We start from the raw sequence: 17,109 nt of genomic DNA on the forward strand, positions 1-17,109 counted from the left end.
CCAAGAAACTGGTACATGTAGGAGCAGTGTAACCTGCAGCAGTAGTTTCCATATCAAGCCTCCAATGACAGCTAAGTGAACTTGTCAAACAAGGCTACAGACTGCTTCCTGCCGGGCCACCGAACAGCACTGCCAGGAAGAACGCTGGCTGGAAACATTTCTACCGCCCGACAGGTGCACGCTGCCTGCTCTGACCTTGAGTTTTACCTTGCAAGAACTGAAAACATTTTAACGACGGTCACATCCCTGCTATATTTAGTTACACCCCCTCCCGCTCCAGTTAACCTTCCGTTTTGCTTTTCATCTCTCCCCAGCTCGAGGGCTGAATTCAGATCTCTGAATGGTTTTTCCTCTTTCAAATGCCACTCATTCAAACTGTCTTTGACGACTGATTCCCGGACATGCAGACTAATTAGAAATGGAAGGGAGAGGAGGAGGGATCTCTAACCCTTTCCAAGGATTTTAAAGCTGGCTAGACATCAGACACCCTTCTGGGCTTCTGTTGTTTCTGCCTGTCAGCACTGAGCCATCCAGGGAGATGGTGCAGTTACGTGACATTTCTAAGCAGGACAGCCGCAGTCACAAGGCCCGGAGTGGCTCATGGCTGGATCCCAAGGGGTGCTGTTGGAGTCCAGGGCCTGCTGTTGAAATTAATGCAGCTTACGGGTGCCTTGCAGCTTTCAGTCCTGGAGCTTGGTGCATGCTGAACTAGTGCAAAGTGTCTTGGATAATTCATTCTTTAAGGAGCACACCAGGACAGGTGACATCCCCCCATACTCCAGGACAGCTGCCCCAAATTCTCTTCACCCCAGCTGCAGCTTGTGATGATTACAGTGCTGTCTTCAGTGGTTAACTGGCCGGGCGAGGCACCTTTGGGTATGCAGTCTGCTGGGCAGCACTGAATGTAATAGAGCACGCAGCATCTCACAGCCTTCTTCCACTCTGCATACTGATGAGGCTTCAATTTTTTGGCCTCAGAGGGCAGAGTAATATCCATAGAACCCCGGCATAATGCTCTTCAGCAGCAATAACGGACTAGCTTTCGAGGCAAGTGCTGAAAGTCAGGAGAGAGCGGGGGGAACAGGGAGGAAGGAAGGGATGAGGGAACTTCAGCAAAGCGGCAGCCCACCCCTTCCTCCAGCTCTTAGCCTGTAGCCTCGCACTGCAGCGGGCCAGGTGCAGAGATGGCAGGTGTGCACGGCTCAGGCCTCCTCAACTTTTTGAGTTCACCCCCAAGGAAGACGAGAAAGGGAAATGAAAGGCCAGAGGAGAGCAGGGTGCGTGAGGATCACGTCCAACCTGCTGCTTCCCAGAGCCACATCAAAGGGATGCAAAGCAGGGAGGAGGGACATGCTGGAGTCAGTTCCCCCCTCCACCCCCCCCCCCATGGCTGTTTGCTTTTCGGCTTGTGACAGGAATGACCCCTTCTTCCATGGGGCTGGCCCAAATATTTCCTCAGCGAAGCCAAACATGGCTCCTGCCTCCCCTCATACAGTTTTCTACCTCACCGCCAGGAGAGGCGCTAGCTCCCAAGTGTCTCCTCAGAGGCACCAGGCCACGCCAGCCTCTTGGGTTAGCAGTCGGGGGGCCTGGGGCAGTTCAAGCAGACAAGGAGAGGCCTCAGCACGAGCAGACAGAGGCCTGCCAAGGCACAGGCAGCTGACCTCCTCTGGTAAGCAGAGCTCAGCCCCCCGCAATGCTGGGGTGATGGCAGGTCCCCACAGCTCTGCCGACAGCCACCTCACTCACCAGGTTTCACAGCCCAGGCTGCAGCTAGAGAGGGGACATCTGCCCTGCTCTCTTTAGCCCCACAGCCCCCAGGCGTTGATCCAGGTTCTGAGACTCAGCCTTAGAGCTTCTCCACAAATAACGGTACTTTTGTAACCCACACACCTAGGCTATGTCTATACTGGTACGATCTTGCGCCAGAGCTATGCAAATGAGGCTAAGCGTGGAATATCGCCAAGCTCATTTGCATATCTAATACGCCGCCATTTTTGCAGAAGAGGCTCTTGCGCAAGACGGAGCAGTCTACACTGTCCCTTCTTGTGCAAGAAAAACCCTCTTGTGCAATGCCGTTCTTCCTGAAAATAATCAGGAAGATTCTGGTTGGATCAGCAGTGTCAGACCCTCCTATCTGCATCTGAAAGAGCCTCCACCCTGTCCAGGAAAGGAACTGGCACATGGATGTTCGACCCAGGAGTCTGATTCTCAAAGCCCAGAAGGAGGGCCTTGTTGTCTATTGAGGTCCATTGAACCTGGTTATATTTCATCAGGACCTGGCTGGCTTCATCCCTGTTCAGATCAGCAGGACTCTGCAGTTACCAGGACCCCGAGTAGATGGAGCTGAAGGCGAGGGCATCTACACTACCAAGTTTTGCTGACAAAATTTGCATCACCCAAAAGTCAATGAAACAAAAAGTCGCCAGAGGGGGGTTCCCACTTGCTCCAAGACAGGCATTGTGGGATACTGGCGGAAGCCACTTCTGTGGCCAAAACCAACTGCTGCAGCCACACTGGCATTTTCTGGACAATAAAGGGAGGGGAAAGAAAAAAGTCTTTTGTAGGGGTGGAAGTTTTGTCTTTGAACTGGGTTTACCCACTGCCCTCCCCATCCCGACTAGGACAAAAGTCACAGGGCAGTGTGAACGCACGCACTGTTTTGTCGCCACAAGGCCGCTGTTGGTGACAAACCTTGGTAGTGCAGACACACCATCAACATCAAAACTGAAGGAAATCAGAGGCGGGAGAATATCGCAGGGAGAGTTGACAGAACCAAGCTGTGAGTTTGGGGATTGGATCAGATCTAGGGGTCCCCCTCTCCATTGCCCTCATAGACTCATAGACTTTAAGGTCAGAAGGGATCATTATGATCATCTAGTCTGACCCCCTGCACAGTGCAGGCCACAGAATCTCACCCACCCCCTCCTAGAATAATCCTCTCACCTATATCTTAGATATTGAAGCCTTCAAATACTTTGAAGACCCCAAGATGCAGAGAACCCTCCAGCTGTGATCTGTAACCCATGCTACAGAGGAAGGCGAAAAACCTCCAGGGCCTCTGCCAATCTACCCTGGAGGAAAATTCCTTCCCGACCCCAAATACGGTGATCAGCTAAACCCTGAGCATGTGGGCAAGACTCACCAGCCAGACACCCAGAAAGTTCTCTATAGTAACTCCTATCATCCCTCCATTGACCTATTCCCACTGATAATGAATGGTCAATTAGTTACCAAGATCCTGTTATCTCATCAAACCATCCCCTTCATAAACCCATCTAGTTTAATCTTGAAGCCAGATAGATCTTTTGCCCCCACTACTTCCCTTGGAAGGCCGTTCCAGAACCTCACTCCTCTAATGGTTAGAAACCTTCGTCTAATCTCAAGTCTTAACTTCCTACTAGCCAGCTTATATCCATTTGTTCTTGTGTCCACATTGGTATTAAGCTTAAATAATTCCTCTCCCTCCTTGGTATTTATCCCTCTAATATATTTAAAAAGTGCAATCATGTCCCCCCTCAGCCTTCTTTTGGTTAAAGTAAACAAGCCAAGCTCCTTTTGAGTCTCCAGCTGCAGGGATTTCTGTCCTGCAGAGTGAATGACGGGCACTTTGGAACAGTCTTGCCATGCAGGGCCATGGCACAGGACCTAGAGAAGCAAAGGGCCAGCCCTGGCTCTGGGAGGAACAGGTGGAGGAGGAAGTAGATATGCTGGAGGGCAGGGATAGGGTCCAGAGGGACCTGGACAGATTAGAGGATTGGGCCAAAAGAAATCTGCTGAGGTTCAACAAGGAGAAGTGCAGAGTCCTGCACTCGGGATGGAAGAATCCCAAGCATTGTAACAGGCTGGGGACCGACTGGCTAAGTAGCAGTTCAGCAGAAAAGCACCTGGGGATTACAGTGGATGAGAAGCTGGAGATGGAGTCAACAATGTGCCCTTGTAGCCAAGAAGGCAAATGGCATATTAGGGTGCATTAGGAGGAGCATTGCCAGCAGATCCAGAGTAGTGATTATTCCCCTTTATTCGGCTCTGGTGAGGCCACACATGGGCTGTGTCTACATTGGCATGATTTTGCGCAAAAGAACCCACTTTTGCACAAAAACATGCTGCCTATCTACACTGGTGGGGAGTTCTTGCGCAAGTACACTGACGTTCTAATGTGTGAAATCAGGGCTTCTTGTGCAAGAACTATGATGCTCCCGCTCAGGAATAAGCCCTTTTGTGCAACTGTTCTTGTGCAAGAGGCCAGTGTAGACAGGCAACATGAATTTCTTATGCAAGAAAGCCCAATGGCTAAAATGGCCACCAGAGCTTTCTTGCACAAGAGAGGGTCTACACTGGCACAGATGCTTTTGCGCAAAAGCACATCTCTTGCACAAAAGCACATGCCAGTGTAGATGCTCTTGCGCAAATACTTTAATGCAAAAACTCTTGTGTTAAAAGTATTTGCGCAAAATACTTCTTGCCAATACAGACATGGCCGTGGAGTATTGTGTCCAGTTCTGGGCTCTCCCCCTGGCTCCATAGAAAGGATGGGGACGCATTGGAGAGGGTCCAGCGGAGGGTGACCAAAATGATTAGGCAGCTGGAGCGCATGACCTATGAGGAGAGGCTGAGGGATTTGGGTTTGTTTAGTCTGCAGAAGAGAAGAGTGACGTAGTGGGGGGTACCTTGCTGGTTGCTATGCTGGGCAGTGGGTTGTGAGTTACCTCCACTGGCTGCAGTGCGGCCCAGCAGGGCAGGGGATGAGTCATTATGCAAAGAGGGTCTCTCAACCTGTCTGACCAGCTACCCCCCAAGGAGGGAAACAAAGGAAGATGGAATTCTGGCTGGGGGGCAGGGCTGGAATAGAGTTAGTCAGTCTCTGTCTGATATCATGGAGGAAGCAGCCTAAGCAAGGGGCTGGGATTTAGGAGCCCAGACTTCCCCATATCAAGGGGGGCTGAGGCATCTAGGCCTGCCCTGTAACCAGATTACATCCGTGCTGTATCCTGGAGAAGCAATAAACTCCCTCAATTCTACTGGCTGGTGGAGTTTGTTCGTGCCATTACGGGGGTGCAGGAGACGGGAAAACCCCAATGCGCCGTCACACGGGCAGCCTCCACCCCGCGGAGGCAGACCCGCCCCGCACTGACCCCGGGGTCACGCTTGCACTCCTGGGGGCAGACCAGGAAGCGCGGGCGGCATGCGGCCCCTGTACCGCTGCCGCCGCTCAGCTGAGAAGCTGGGGGCGGGGCCAGAGAGACGCGCAGGCCAGCGCTCCGAGAGAGGGCGGAGCTATGCGCCAGCTGTGACGTGGGCGGCCGGTGACGTCACTCTGGGGGGACGCCGGTGCGGGCTTTTAAACCCAGGGTAAAGGCAACCTGAGAGGACGACGCCCGGGAGAGGAGTCGGCGACCCAGGTGGAAGGACGCCCGGGGAGGGAAACCCCCAGGAGGGAAGTTGCCTGCGGGGGATGGGCCCCCTGAGACAGCAGCAGAACCAGAGGAGGACTCGGGCGTAGGAAGTAGCCCCGGGCGGGGCTTGGAGCCGGTGAGTTGTGGGCATTAGCCCCGCCGGCTGGACAGGATCTCGCGAGCCTGTTCTTAAGGCCCTGGGCTGGGGCCCGTGAGAGAGGGCGGGCCCAGGCCCCCCTACCCGCACATCCCAGCGATAACAGCCGAACCAAGCGTCAGGCGCCGGGGCAGAGCAAACGAAAAATACTGAGGACCAACCCCGGGCAGGGGAACGTAAGGGGGGGGGGGGCGGCAGCTAAGCATGCATCTGACTGGGGCGGGCTGGCCCCCACTCCTACAGGGGGGATTTGATAGCAGCCTTCAGCTTCCTGAAGAGGGTTCCAAAGAGGATGGAGAGAGGCTGTTCTCAGTGGTGGCAGAACAAGGAGCAATGGGCTCAAGATGCAGTGGGAGAGGTCCAGGTTGGATATTAGGAAACACTATTTCCCTGGGAGGGTGGGGAAGCACTGGGCTGGGTTCCCTAGGGAGGTGGTGGAATCTCCATCCCTAGAGGTGTTTAAGTCTCAGCTTGACAAAGCCTGGCTGGGTTGATTTAGTTGGGATTGGTCCTGCCTAGAGCAGGGGGCTGGACTTGATGACTCCCGAGGTCTCTTCCAGCTGAATGATTGCATGACGCTGGGGCTTGCACTTCCATGGCTACAGGGCTTTGAATATCTGCCCCCTCGCTCACCTTTTTCTCATCCCCCTCTTGCAGAAGCTGCAGGTGGCTCCTCTTCTCACTGTCCTTCCGCAGGGAGCTGCTCTGATGCTGCGGCAGGCCGGCGGGTGGGGAGGCGCTGCGCCCCTGGGGGTCCACCCAGGTGTAGATGTGATTGGTGACATAGCCCCCAGGGATCCGCCCCACTGAATGCACCGACAGGTTCAGCTTCTTGGAGCCTTTCAGAGCCTGTGGGAGAGTCCAGGAGAAGAGGGGAATTAATGCCAGAGCCGAAGGGAAACAAGAGCAACACACACGTCTGCGTCAATAATGCCAAAGCCTTGCTCGTCTATGGAGCCATTTGTTCAGCAAAGTCCAAGCACCTACCCAACACAGCTGGAGCAAGCCTCACCCTTGCACAGAACTGGTACAGGACCCCCAATCTGGGTACCATCTGCCAAAATGCAGCCACTTCTGGGGTAGGTCACAACAGCTGTTTAACAGCCCACAATGTGGGCTCTTAAGCAGATGCTCATCTTTGCAGCTTAATCACTTGAAAGGGCAGCAGGGCCAGAGGGAAGCATGTTGGAAGGAGGAGAGACACGGGCATTAACCAGACTAATTCTCCTGCAAAGCCCTAGGGGACTGAGGGATTGGCTGTGGGCAGGAGGCTGTATTTGGTCACATAACCCTTGGTACCAGGGGGGTCTCCGGAGTTGTAGGTAAGTGCCCTAACCACTGGGCCATCCTTCCTCCGCAGTATTTGGAGCCACATCTATTGTATGTTCGTGCCGTGTTTGAGGAGCAGCTCCGCCCTGTTCCTCAGTCACGTTAGGCAGGATGCAAGTGCTTCCGAAGGGATTGTCTGTGTCTCCGGACATACACCCCCCTCCTCAAACATGGGGTGAGCCTAGGAAGCAGCTTCTGCTAGGCAGGCTATGCCGTACTCATTCTCTAGAGGGTTCTTTCGGGGCCCCTTCCTCTGGTCTCCCAGGAGCCTGCCCCTGGCAGAGACAAGGCCCAAAACCTGCTCTTCCTCAACTCCTGCTCCAGCCTCACCACAGCCCAGAGCAGGACGCCTGTAGTCACCCAGCCCGGGGCAGCCGAGGACAACCAGTCTGGACACGGGGCCATTTCTCCTCCGAGGGAAGGAGGCTGGCCCAGGATAGGGCTACACCATCCAGACACTGGCACTTGTGGGAACCTGCCTGCCTCTGCCAGTCAGGCTCATGAAAGAGCCTCCGCCTAGGTGCTGCTCCTTACTGTAAACCTCCCAAGCACAGAGAGTCAATTAACACCTCCAATAATTAAATTAGTTAAAAACCTCCCTCCCCCCCCATCCACCTGGGGGCCTGGAGATCCAGCTGGGCCGGTTTGCTTTCCTCTCCTGCCTCGTACTGCAGAGGGCTGCCTGACAACATTCTGAAGTTACATTTTATTTAATTCACTTTACGGGGCCGACCAGCTGCTCCCAGGCCTCCGTGACATGGGGCGGCGCAGCACGTGCCTGCAGCTGGAGGCTGCTTTGCGGGTTTCGCAGACACACGCCCGTGGGCAGAGACAGCACAGCGGACATTCACTGCCCACCAGGAATGGGAGGCGAGCAGAGCCTGCCAAGGAGCCCAGGGCACAGAAGGGCCTTGGGCCATGCCTGGGGCAGCCGGAGGATGGGGCAGGCATTCATCTTGGCCCCAGAGGGGCACAGCAAACTGAGGAAGACCACAGTCAAGTGTGGGTGCAAGGGATCCCCGCTCCCCGGCCCTGGGCACATGGAGCAGCTGTCTGCCCAGCTCTTGTGGCTGCTTTGGCCCATCTGGCAGCAGCTTCCAGCTTGGAGGGAAAACAGACCTGCCACCCTGCCTGGCCACGGCTTCCCCACCCAGCCTGGGCTCAGTCCTGCCTCCAGGAGCAAGGGAGCTTTAGCAGAAGAGAAGGGGCCCGGGCTGCCCCACCTCACACTCTCTCCAGATACGGAGGACATGTGGGGGCTGAAATATAGATCGGCCTTCCCCCCATAATATTTCCATGGCTGGGATGCTAGCTCCCCCCTCGCTCTGCCTCGCCTGTTTGGGAGCCCGGTCTCGTGTTTATACCAGCTGAGCCCCATGCTGAGGTGCCGAGAGGTGCTGGCCAACATTCCCTCTGATTTTTAACATCCACGTGCAGAATAAATTTTGTTATGTGCACTGAGGCATGAGCACCACCAGCAGAAACAAAGGCTGCTGGCGCGCTGCGGATCAGCTGGGCTTCATCTGAATCGCTCCTGGGCAGCCACCCAAGCGCTCCGTGTAGAGCAAACGCTGGTGCTGGATGCTCTCAGGTCCAGGCTATGAGATTACATGCCCCCTGCACTGATCCAATGTGCAGGGCCGTCCCTCAGGGTGCTGGGCCCAGGCCAAGTCACCTGTACGGTGGTCCCCCCCCTTAAGATTTTTAATAGGGGAGAAATCTGGTTGCAGTGAACTTCAAGGGCAGCTGCTGGCTGCAGGTTAATGCCCAGTTATAATATTATATTGTAGTTTTTTATAGTGCTAATAGAATTCGGATAATTAAAAAACCTCATTGATCATGAGCAGTGTCTCATTTTCTGAAACCCACCTTCCTGGACTGCCTTGCAGCAGACCCCGCCATGGCCCAGCAGGACTGAGATGCCACCTGCAAGCTGATCCCATGTCGGACACAGGGAGGAAGCCCTGGACCCAACATCTCTCCCACTTCCCCCTCCATTTCACGTTTTCACTGGCCACAAGCGAACCTGCTGTTTCCAGAGTGTGCGGGACGGGGGATCACACGACTGGGACGCAGAGGGGTCATGAGAGCAGCCACCGCTGCAACCAAGCGCCACACACAAGCTTGCAGGCAAGGGGGTTTCTTTCCTTGCTGACAAAGGTTAAATAACCCAAGTGCAGTTAAGCTGGTACCTGGCCCCAGGCTTTAGGCCAGCTGATTGGCCAGCTGGTCACCCCTCCCAACAGCTTCTGACACTCCAGCTCCCTTCAGCATCCTCACTTCAGCCAGCTCCGCTCCCCACTTGGTGCACCAGCCCAAGCACTGTGTTTTCAATCTGCCCTTGAGCACCAGGGACTGCCCATAACCCTCCTCTCAGCTGCCTTTTATAGACCAGGCAACCTTCCTTCATTAGCTGCATTAGGCTCACCTGCTCCAGTCCAGGGGCACAGTCTCTCCCTCAGATTGATTGCTGGGACTTTTAAACCCAGCAGGGACCCCACTGCCCCCTACTCTTGCAATAGCACCTTGTAGGAGAGCGCAAAGGCTTTAAACAGGTGTCCACACGGGCTTTGTCTGGGCTTTGAGGGTTTCCCTGGAGCTGAAACCAGGCAAATCCCAAGGCAGCTCTGTCCACAGTAAGGAATGTCATCAAAAATAATTCCGAGCACCTTGTTTGCTACAGGCATTCCCTAGTGCAGGTGGGGCGTGAACAGGTTGATTTGTTCCAGGTGAACTAGCAACGAAACCAGGAGACCAAGACCCCAACCCCCGAAATACGGCAGCACGTCTCAGAGCCCAGGTCAACTGGCTTCGGTTTGTGCTACAATAGCTGTGGAGATGTCCCCACTTGGAGTGTGGCCCAGGCTCTGGAACCCAGTGACGGGGCAGGTCTCAGAACCCTGAACACTAGAACTGGAAGGGACCTCGAGAGGTCACCGATTCCAGTCCCCTGCCCTCACAGCAGGACCAAGCACCGTCTCTAGATCATCCCTGATAGATGCCTATCCACCCTGCTCTTAAATATCTCCAGTGATGGAGATTCCTCAGTCTCCTGAGGCAATTGATTCCAGTGTTTAACCACCCTGATAGGTAGGAAGTGTTTCCTAATGTCCAACCTCTATCTCCCTTGCTGCAGTTTAAACCCATTGCTTCTTGTCCTAGCCTCAGAGGCCAAGCAGAACAATTTTCCCCCCTCCTCCTTGGAACACCCTTTTAGATACTTGAACAGAGGCTCCAGATGCTATTGTCTGTTTCTCTACTAACCAGTAACAAGGCTCTGAAACCAGCAAGCCCCAGATGGGTGACGGACACCACAAAACATGCCACAAAGACTCACAGGCTGTGTCTAGATTGGCCAGTTTTTCCAGAAAATCAGCCGCTTTTCTGGAAAAACTTGCCAGCTGTCTACACTGGCCACTTGAATTTCTGCAAAAGCACTGACTTCCTACTGTCTGAAATCAGTGCTTTTTGTGGAAATACTATGCTGCTCCCATTCGGGCAAAAGTCCCTTTTGCGCAAAAGTTTGGTGCAAAAGGGCCAGTGTAGACAGCTAAGATTTGGTTTGCGCAAAAAAGCCCCGATCGTGAAAATGGCGATCGGGGCTTTTTTGCGCAAAAGCATGTCTAGATTTTGTGGAAAAGCGTCCTGCCAATCTAGACGCTCCTTTCCGAAAATGCTTTTAACGGAAAACTTTTCCGTTAAAAGCATTTCCGGAAAATCATGCCAGTCTAGATGTAGCCACAATGTGAAGGAGCGCATGGAAAAACCCCATAGCACTCTGTCTCCAGTGATGAACAGTGGTAAAGAACCGCAAAGACAGCAGTCCTATAACAGGGAACATAACAGACCCAGAGACTTTGGCCTATAACCCAGACTGCAGAAGGATTGCCCTGCTATTCAGAACATGTGTGAAAAAGAGTCAAGTTCTCTATTAAATGCTATCAGAGGTTAGAGCAATTTCTCGAGAGCCCTGTTACATTTCTCTAGCCCATAGAAAACTGTTCATTTCAGCAGAGACCACAAGCCATGGTCAGCAAGATCTTTGCCTTGAAGAGGACTGTACCAAGTCATCAAAAATAAACACAAAAGAGCAGGAGAACAAACAGAGCTGGTTTTGTCTAGGGGATAGGCCACCAGTCTGGAGTCATCAGAAGAGCCACATTTTCTTCGCTGCTCTGTTGCATGACTCAGGGCTAATGGCTTCAAAGTGAGTCTGGCCCACGAAAGCTCATCACCTAATAAACCATCTTGTTAGTCTTTAAAGTGCTGCCTAGTCCTGTTTTTTGTTTCAACCTTCCCCCCATGTGACCTTTGTCTGTGTTATCTACTAGTGTGTAAACTCATGGGGTGTGTCTACACTGCATTGTAGGCCCTAGGTGGGACTTGAGCCAGCCAGCCACCCTGTGCTTCCCTGGCAAGTGCCCTATCCCCTCAGCCACTCCAGCACCTACCCTACCTCCTATGGGTCCCTTATCCTGCCTTCCTAATACGGGAGCCAGTAGATGTGGGTGGCAACCTGGTAAGCAGTGATCATCACTCATGAGATGGTCGATGTCAGGATCCTTAGGAAAGGCAGAAAGGAGAGCAGCAAAACACACACCCTGGACTTCAGAAGAGCAGATTTTGACACCCTCAGAGAACTGGTGGGCAGGATCCCCTGGGTTGCTAACATGAGGGGGAAAGGAACCCAGGAGAACTGGGCGGTATTTTAAAGAAGCCTTATTGAAGAAACAGGAACAAACCATCCAATGGCTGAAGGAACAGCAACAAACCATCGCAATTGTGGGTCTTGGGGTAGGTCTAAATGCCTGTCTGCCACCCCCCAGTGCAGCAGCGCGTTTCAGAGCCTGTGTCTACAGACTTGGGCTTGGGCTACAGCACTATAAATAGCCAGCTAGACAATCTGGCTTGGTCTGGAGCTCAGACTCTGACACCCACACGCCTCCCTTGGCCTCAGAGCTTGAGGTCCAGACCGACCCAGGGCGTCTCCAGGACTCTTTTTCGCTCTCCAGCGCAAGCCCCAGGAGCAGAAGTCTGAGGACGGTGGCTCTGAGACTGCTGGTGGGTTGGGATCTCCATGTACTAGACCTACCTGGTGTTTCCAAGTGCGGGCTGGAGTGTCCTCACTGCACTGCAAAGCTGGGCCGGCCCCGGGTCTCACAGCGGCGCTAACGCGTCCGCACTGCGCTACGCCGGCCCTCTGACTCGGGGCTGCCGCTTGAGTGGAGTCTGCATGGCAGAATATCAGGGCTGGACTGGAGTCGCAGTGGGACTCAGGCTCTGAACTGTTGCCCTGGCACCCGGGGCAGCTCGGGCTTAGCGTGCTGTGTGGACAAGCCCTGAGGAGGGCCGGAATTGGCTCTTGTTTTCAAACAGCCCTTACACATGTTCCCACAGCGCTCGGTGAAATGGGGCCTCGAGCTTGGCTTCTAGGTGCTCCTGTGACTTAATAAAGAGAAAACTCCCCCTGGTGTGGCTGGGCCCTTCCCATCTCAGAAGCACCCTCCCCACAGGCCCACTTCCCCATCACCCTGGCCAGCCATGGGGGCCAAGCGGCCTCCCTCGCCCCTCCCAGAATTAGGGCTAGCTGAGGTGGGAACGACTCCCTCCCCAGCCTTTCCTCCGGGGCCCTTTCACCTGTGCCATGGAAGGAGGAAGCTGAGCTGGAGTTAACCCCAGTGGTGCCATGTGGCAGAGAGAAACGGAGCCGGCTAGAGAGAAACGGAGCTTGCCCAGCGTCCCCCCGGTGCCCAGCCTCCCCGGCCCGGCCTTGGTCTGACACGAGCCCGCCCGGCCGTGACTTTGCAATACATTCAGTCACTCAAAATGCCAGAAAAGGCAGAGGGGGAACCCGGGAGGGAGCCAGGGAGGCTGCGGTCCCCGCCAGCCACTGACGGAGTGGGAGGTAAAGAGGAAGAGGCTGAGATTTACAAGACACTTTTAAGGTCCTCTTGGGCCTCCCCTGTCAGTACTGCTGGGCAAATGGAGTCTCAATTCACAGCAGGATGTTTTATGCATGTAGCCGACAGCGGAGACACGGGGAGGCTTGGAAAGTGACCGCAGAGCCCTGCACGTCAGCAGCGGGCTGGGCCCGGGGTCTCGGCAGCAGGGACTGGAAATGGAGGGATGGTCTGTCGCCAGGCTGCTTTCCAGAGCGGCTGTCTCAGAAGAACAAGCCAGGCCAGGAGAGCCCTGGGCCCCAAGTCAGCCTGGTGGCCAAGCTGAGACCTGAGGTGGCTCAAGTCACCTGTTCTTCTTTCTTATTCTGCAGGGGCTAGGGCTCCCCTCACTGGCTGCTCCTGGCCACAAGGGGCTGTTGCTGCTGCCGAGAAGAGCCACAGCATGGCAGTTCGCTGACCATGCCCGCGGTTCCAACACCCCACGACCTCCAGGGACTGGCACAAGAACTGCTGTGGAACCCTTGAAATGCTGCATCTCCTATGCTGGGAAATTTCCCACCAGGCTCACAGCTGGCCTGAAGGGACTGTGTGGGCCAGATGCCTGCCCAGAGCTGTTATCCCCATTTTACAGATGGAGAACTGAGACTCAGGCTAGATTAAGTGACTTGCCCAGGGTCACACAGACAATCTGTGTCAGAGCAGGAGCTGACCCCAGATTCTGAGTCTTAATCCAGTGCTTTATTTACTAGACCATCCTGCCTTCCCTTCAGCCAGGGGTCAGTGAGCAATCACTGAGATGCACAAATCCCAGCTCTGGAGGCAAGTGACCTATTCAATTATTTTGGTAGTTGGGGTTGATTTCTGCTCCAGCAAAGTAAGAATTAGAAACAAATATAAAGGAAATAAATTGGCCCTGTACTCCTGACATTGCATTTGCTACATCTAAGCAGCCACATCTAATGGGATGCCAGCACTGTTTCCACTTGAATACTGATGAAATTGCTCCATTTGTCCTTAACTTCACAGGAAAGGGGCTGTTGGAACTTTGCCCTTCACTTACAAAATCCTCCTGTCTCAGCTTTTAAAAACAATCGGTTACTTACTTCAAACTGCGGCAGGGGAGTTAATCACTAGCGACAGCAGATAATCAGCCCCCTCTAGCAACACTTGTGGCTTGAAAACATGTATGCCTGCTACCCAGACGCGATCTTTTCTGCATCAAAATAACATTTATCTAAAAGCTACACTTCTTCCTGTGCGCTAAATCCCATTCCCTGCTCCCACCCAAGGCTAGGCTGTGGTGAACTCAGTGGCATGTAGGAGGCGGCCAATTCATTCTTTTCCATTCATGTGTGGAATTTTTCCTTTCGTGTGAGGAATAAATTTTGTTATATGCACCAAGGCATGTGCAAATGTGCACCACCAGTAGAAACAAAAAACCTTAATGGTAGGTGTTCTGCTAATTGGCCAGGTAGCATTTGACTCTTTCCTGAGTGGCCACACAAGTACCCAGCTTACAAGGAACACTGGAGGCATCTTAAGTCTGTTCAGGGAGATGGAATCCCCGCTCCGGTCACTTCTGTACCAGAGAATGACAAGTAGCTTCATAGCAAACCGCTGCCCCTCCAGCATCCTACTGTGCAAAGAGGTGAGAAGAGACAGCGCCTCCCTCCAAGAGGGATCCCCTCCATGGGCAAGCTGGACAAGGGCAGGGAGGGGAAACAGAGACAGGAAACCATTTGTCCAAGTGACTGGGCACTCTGGGAACGGAAGCTTTGCCCCTGGCTTGGTGCCCTTTCTGCCAGACCATGGCACAGGCTCCGGAGCCATAGAGGACTTCAGCCACCCCAGGGGACCGTCCTGGTCACTGGACTGTGAGACGCACCCGATGTGGAGGAATTGCTGGGACTGCCGCTCACCGTGTATCTGGGGGAGATGGAAGATGGCCGGTGGATGAGGTAGGGACAATGGGGAGGTGAAGAAGTAGCCCAGGGGAACCTGACGCCCATCTGGCTGCCACTGTTAGGGACCTGGGCTGGGATGTGGTGGAGCTGGTGGATCTGTGGTCCCCTCTGCCACTCAAGCCTAGGAGGCCTGCCTGCTGACCACCCAACCCCACTATACCTGGGCCCCCCAAACAACTAATGCTCACCCCACTTACTTAACTGGTTTCAGAAGTGACTGTAGCAAAGGGATGTGGCGACTGACCGGGGTGGGGTGGGGTAGGAGGGGGAGGGGGAGGGGGAAGGGACAGGCCCACCTAACTACTTACAGAAGCTTTGTTCTGCAGCTGAAACAACCTCCCTCCTCACATGCGCCTGTCTGCCACTATTCAACTCGGGGTGGGGTCCTGCAGGCAGAATAGGGCTCTAGATGCCCAGTTTTGTATCTAACCGACCCAGGGTGCAGCTCATAGGCACCTGCCATCACGCACAGAGACTCCTCCAATGCCAGAGGCCAGAGGAGGAAAGTTAAGGATTGTCTGAGATTCCTGACACACGTTGGCTTGCGCCAGAATCTTTACTTCAATTTGGCTTTTATTGGATTAGTCTCCTTTCACAAATGAAGTCATCTCTGCAATAAAGGAACAAATCTCTCATGGAAACACAAGCCATTGGGAAAAGAGGATATATCGCTGGAAGGATTTAATGCATCCGAGGGTACTGAGGGAGTTGGCAAGTGTCATTGTGGAGCCTTTGGCCATTATCTTTGAAAACTCACGGAGATCGGGAGAGATCCCGGATGATTGGAAAAAGGCAAATGTAGTGCCCATCTTTAAAAAAGGGAAGAAGGACGATCCAGGGAACTACAGACCAGTCAGCCTTACCTCAGTCCTTGGAAAAATAATGGAGGGGATCCTCAAGGAATCCATTTTGAAGCACTTGGAAGAGGGGAAAGTGATCAGGAATAGTCAACATGGATTCACCAAGGGCAAGTTGTGCCTGACCAATCTGATTAGCTTCTATAATGAGGTAACTGGCTCGGTAGATATGGGAAAGTCAGTGGATGTGATCTACCTTGACTTTAGCAAAGCTTTAGATATGGTCTCCCACAATATTCTTGCCAGAAAGTTGAGGGAGTATGGATTGGATAAATGGACAGTAAGATGGATAGAAAGCTGGCTAGACTGTCGGGCCCAATCGGTAGTGATCTATGGTTCGATGTCAGGTTGGCGGTCGGTTTCTAGTGGAGTGCCCTGAGGATCAGTTCTTGGACCGGTTTTGTTCAACATCTTTATTAATGACCTGGATGAGGGGATGGATTGCACCCTCAGCAAGTTTGCAGATGACACTAAGCTAGGGGGAGAGGTAGATACGCTGGAGGGCAGGGATAGGGTCCAGAGTGACCTAGACAGATTAGAGGATTGAGCCAAAAGAAATCTGGCTGCCTTGGGACGGAAGTATCCCAAGCATTGTTACAGGCTGGGGACCAAATGGCTAAGTAGCAGTTCTGCAGAAAAGGACCTGGGGTTTACAGTGGATGAGAAGCTGGATAGGAGTCAACAGTGTGCCCTTGTAGCCAAGAAGGCTAATGGACTATTGGGGTGCATTAGGAGGAGCATTGCCAGCAGATCCAGAGAAGTGATTATTCCCCTTTATTCAGCTCTGGTGAGGCCACATCTAGAATATTGTGTCCAGTTCTGGCCCCCCACTATAGAAAGGATGTGGTCGCATTGGAGAGGGTCCAGTGGAGGGAGACCAAAATGATTAGGGGGCTGGAGCACATCATCTATGAGGAGAAGCCGAGGGATTTGGGTTTGTTTAGTCTGCAGAAGCGAAGAGTGAGGGGGGATTTGATAGCAGCCTTCAACTTCCTGAAGGGAGGTTTCGAAGAGGATGGAGAGAGGCTGTTCACAGTAGTGATGGATGGCAGAACAAGGAGCAGTGGTCTCAAGTTGCAGTGGGGGAGGTCTAGGTTGGATATTAGGAAAAACTATTATCCTAGGAGTGAGGTGAAGCACTGGGATGGGTTCTCTAGAGTGGGGGTGGAATCTCCATCCCTAGAGGTTTTTAAGTCTCGGCTTGACAAAGCCCTGGCTGGGCTGATTTAGTTGGGATTGGTCCTGCCTTGGGCAGGGGGCTGGACTTGATGAGCTCCTGAGGTCTCTTCCAGCCCTAGGATTCTATGGTTTTATGATCCCAAAGCAGAGAGTGTATCAAATGCCTGTGGATGCGGGGCTATTTACGGAGTACCCAGGAGAGAGTAATAAATCACTTCATGAACCATCGAATTAGAGTAGAATATGACAACTACTTAACAGTGCCCAGTGACACTATGCAGCAGCTGAGCAAAGGAAGAGAAGAAAGCTATAGGCTATTGGAAGGTT

At 53.4% G+C, this 17,109-nt stretch overlaps 1 protein-coding gene across 2 annotated transcripts in view; it reads right to left on the bottom strand.

Moving 5' to 3' along the window:
- WHRN (whirlin) overlaps window positions 1-17,109 on the bottom strand; it is a 114,357-nt gene that overhangs the window by 75,744 nt on the left and 21,504 nt on the right. For both annotated transcript variants that reach the window (XM_075905665.2, XM_075905666.2), the window contains exon 2: window positions 6,187-6,402. In XM_075905665.2, coding sequence (XP_075761780.2) covers window positions 6,187-6,402 — 216 coding nt within the window. The remainder of the gene's footprint in view (window positions 1-6,186; window positions 6,403-17,109) is intronic.

This window comes from Pelodiscus sinensis, chromosome 23, assembly GCF_052426305.1.
Source record: "Pelodiscus sinensis isolate ZL-2025 chromosome 23, ASM5242630v1, whole genome shotgun sequence".
In the NCBI taxonomy this organism is placed as follows: Eukaryota; Metazoa; Chordata; order Testudines; family Trionychidae; genus Pelodiscus; species Pelodiscus sinensis.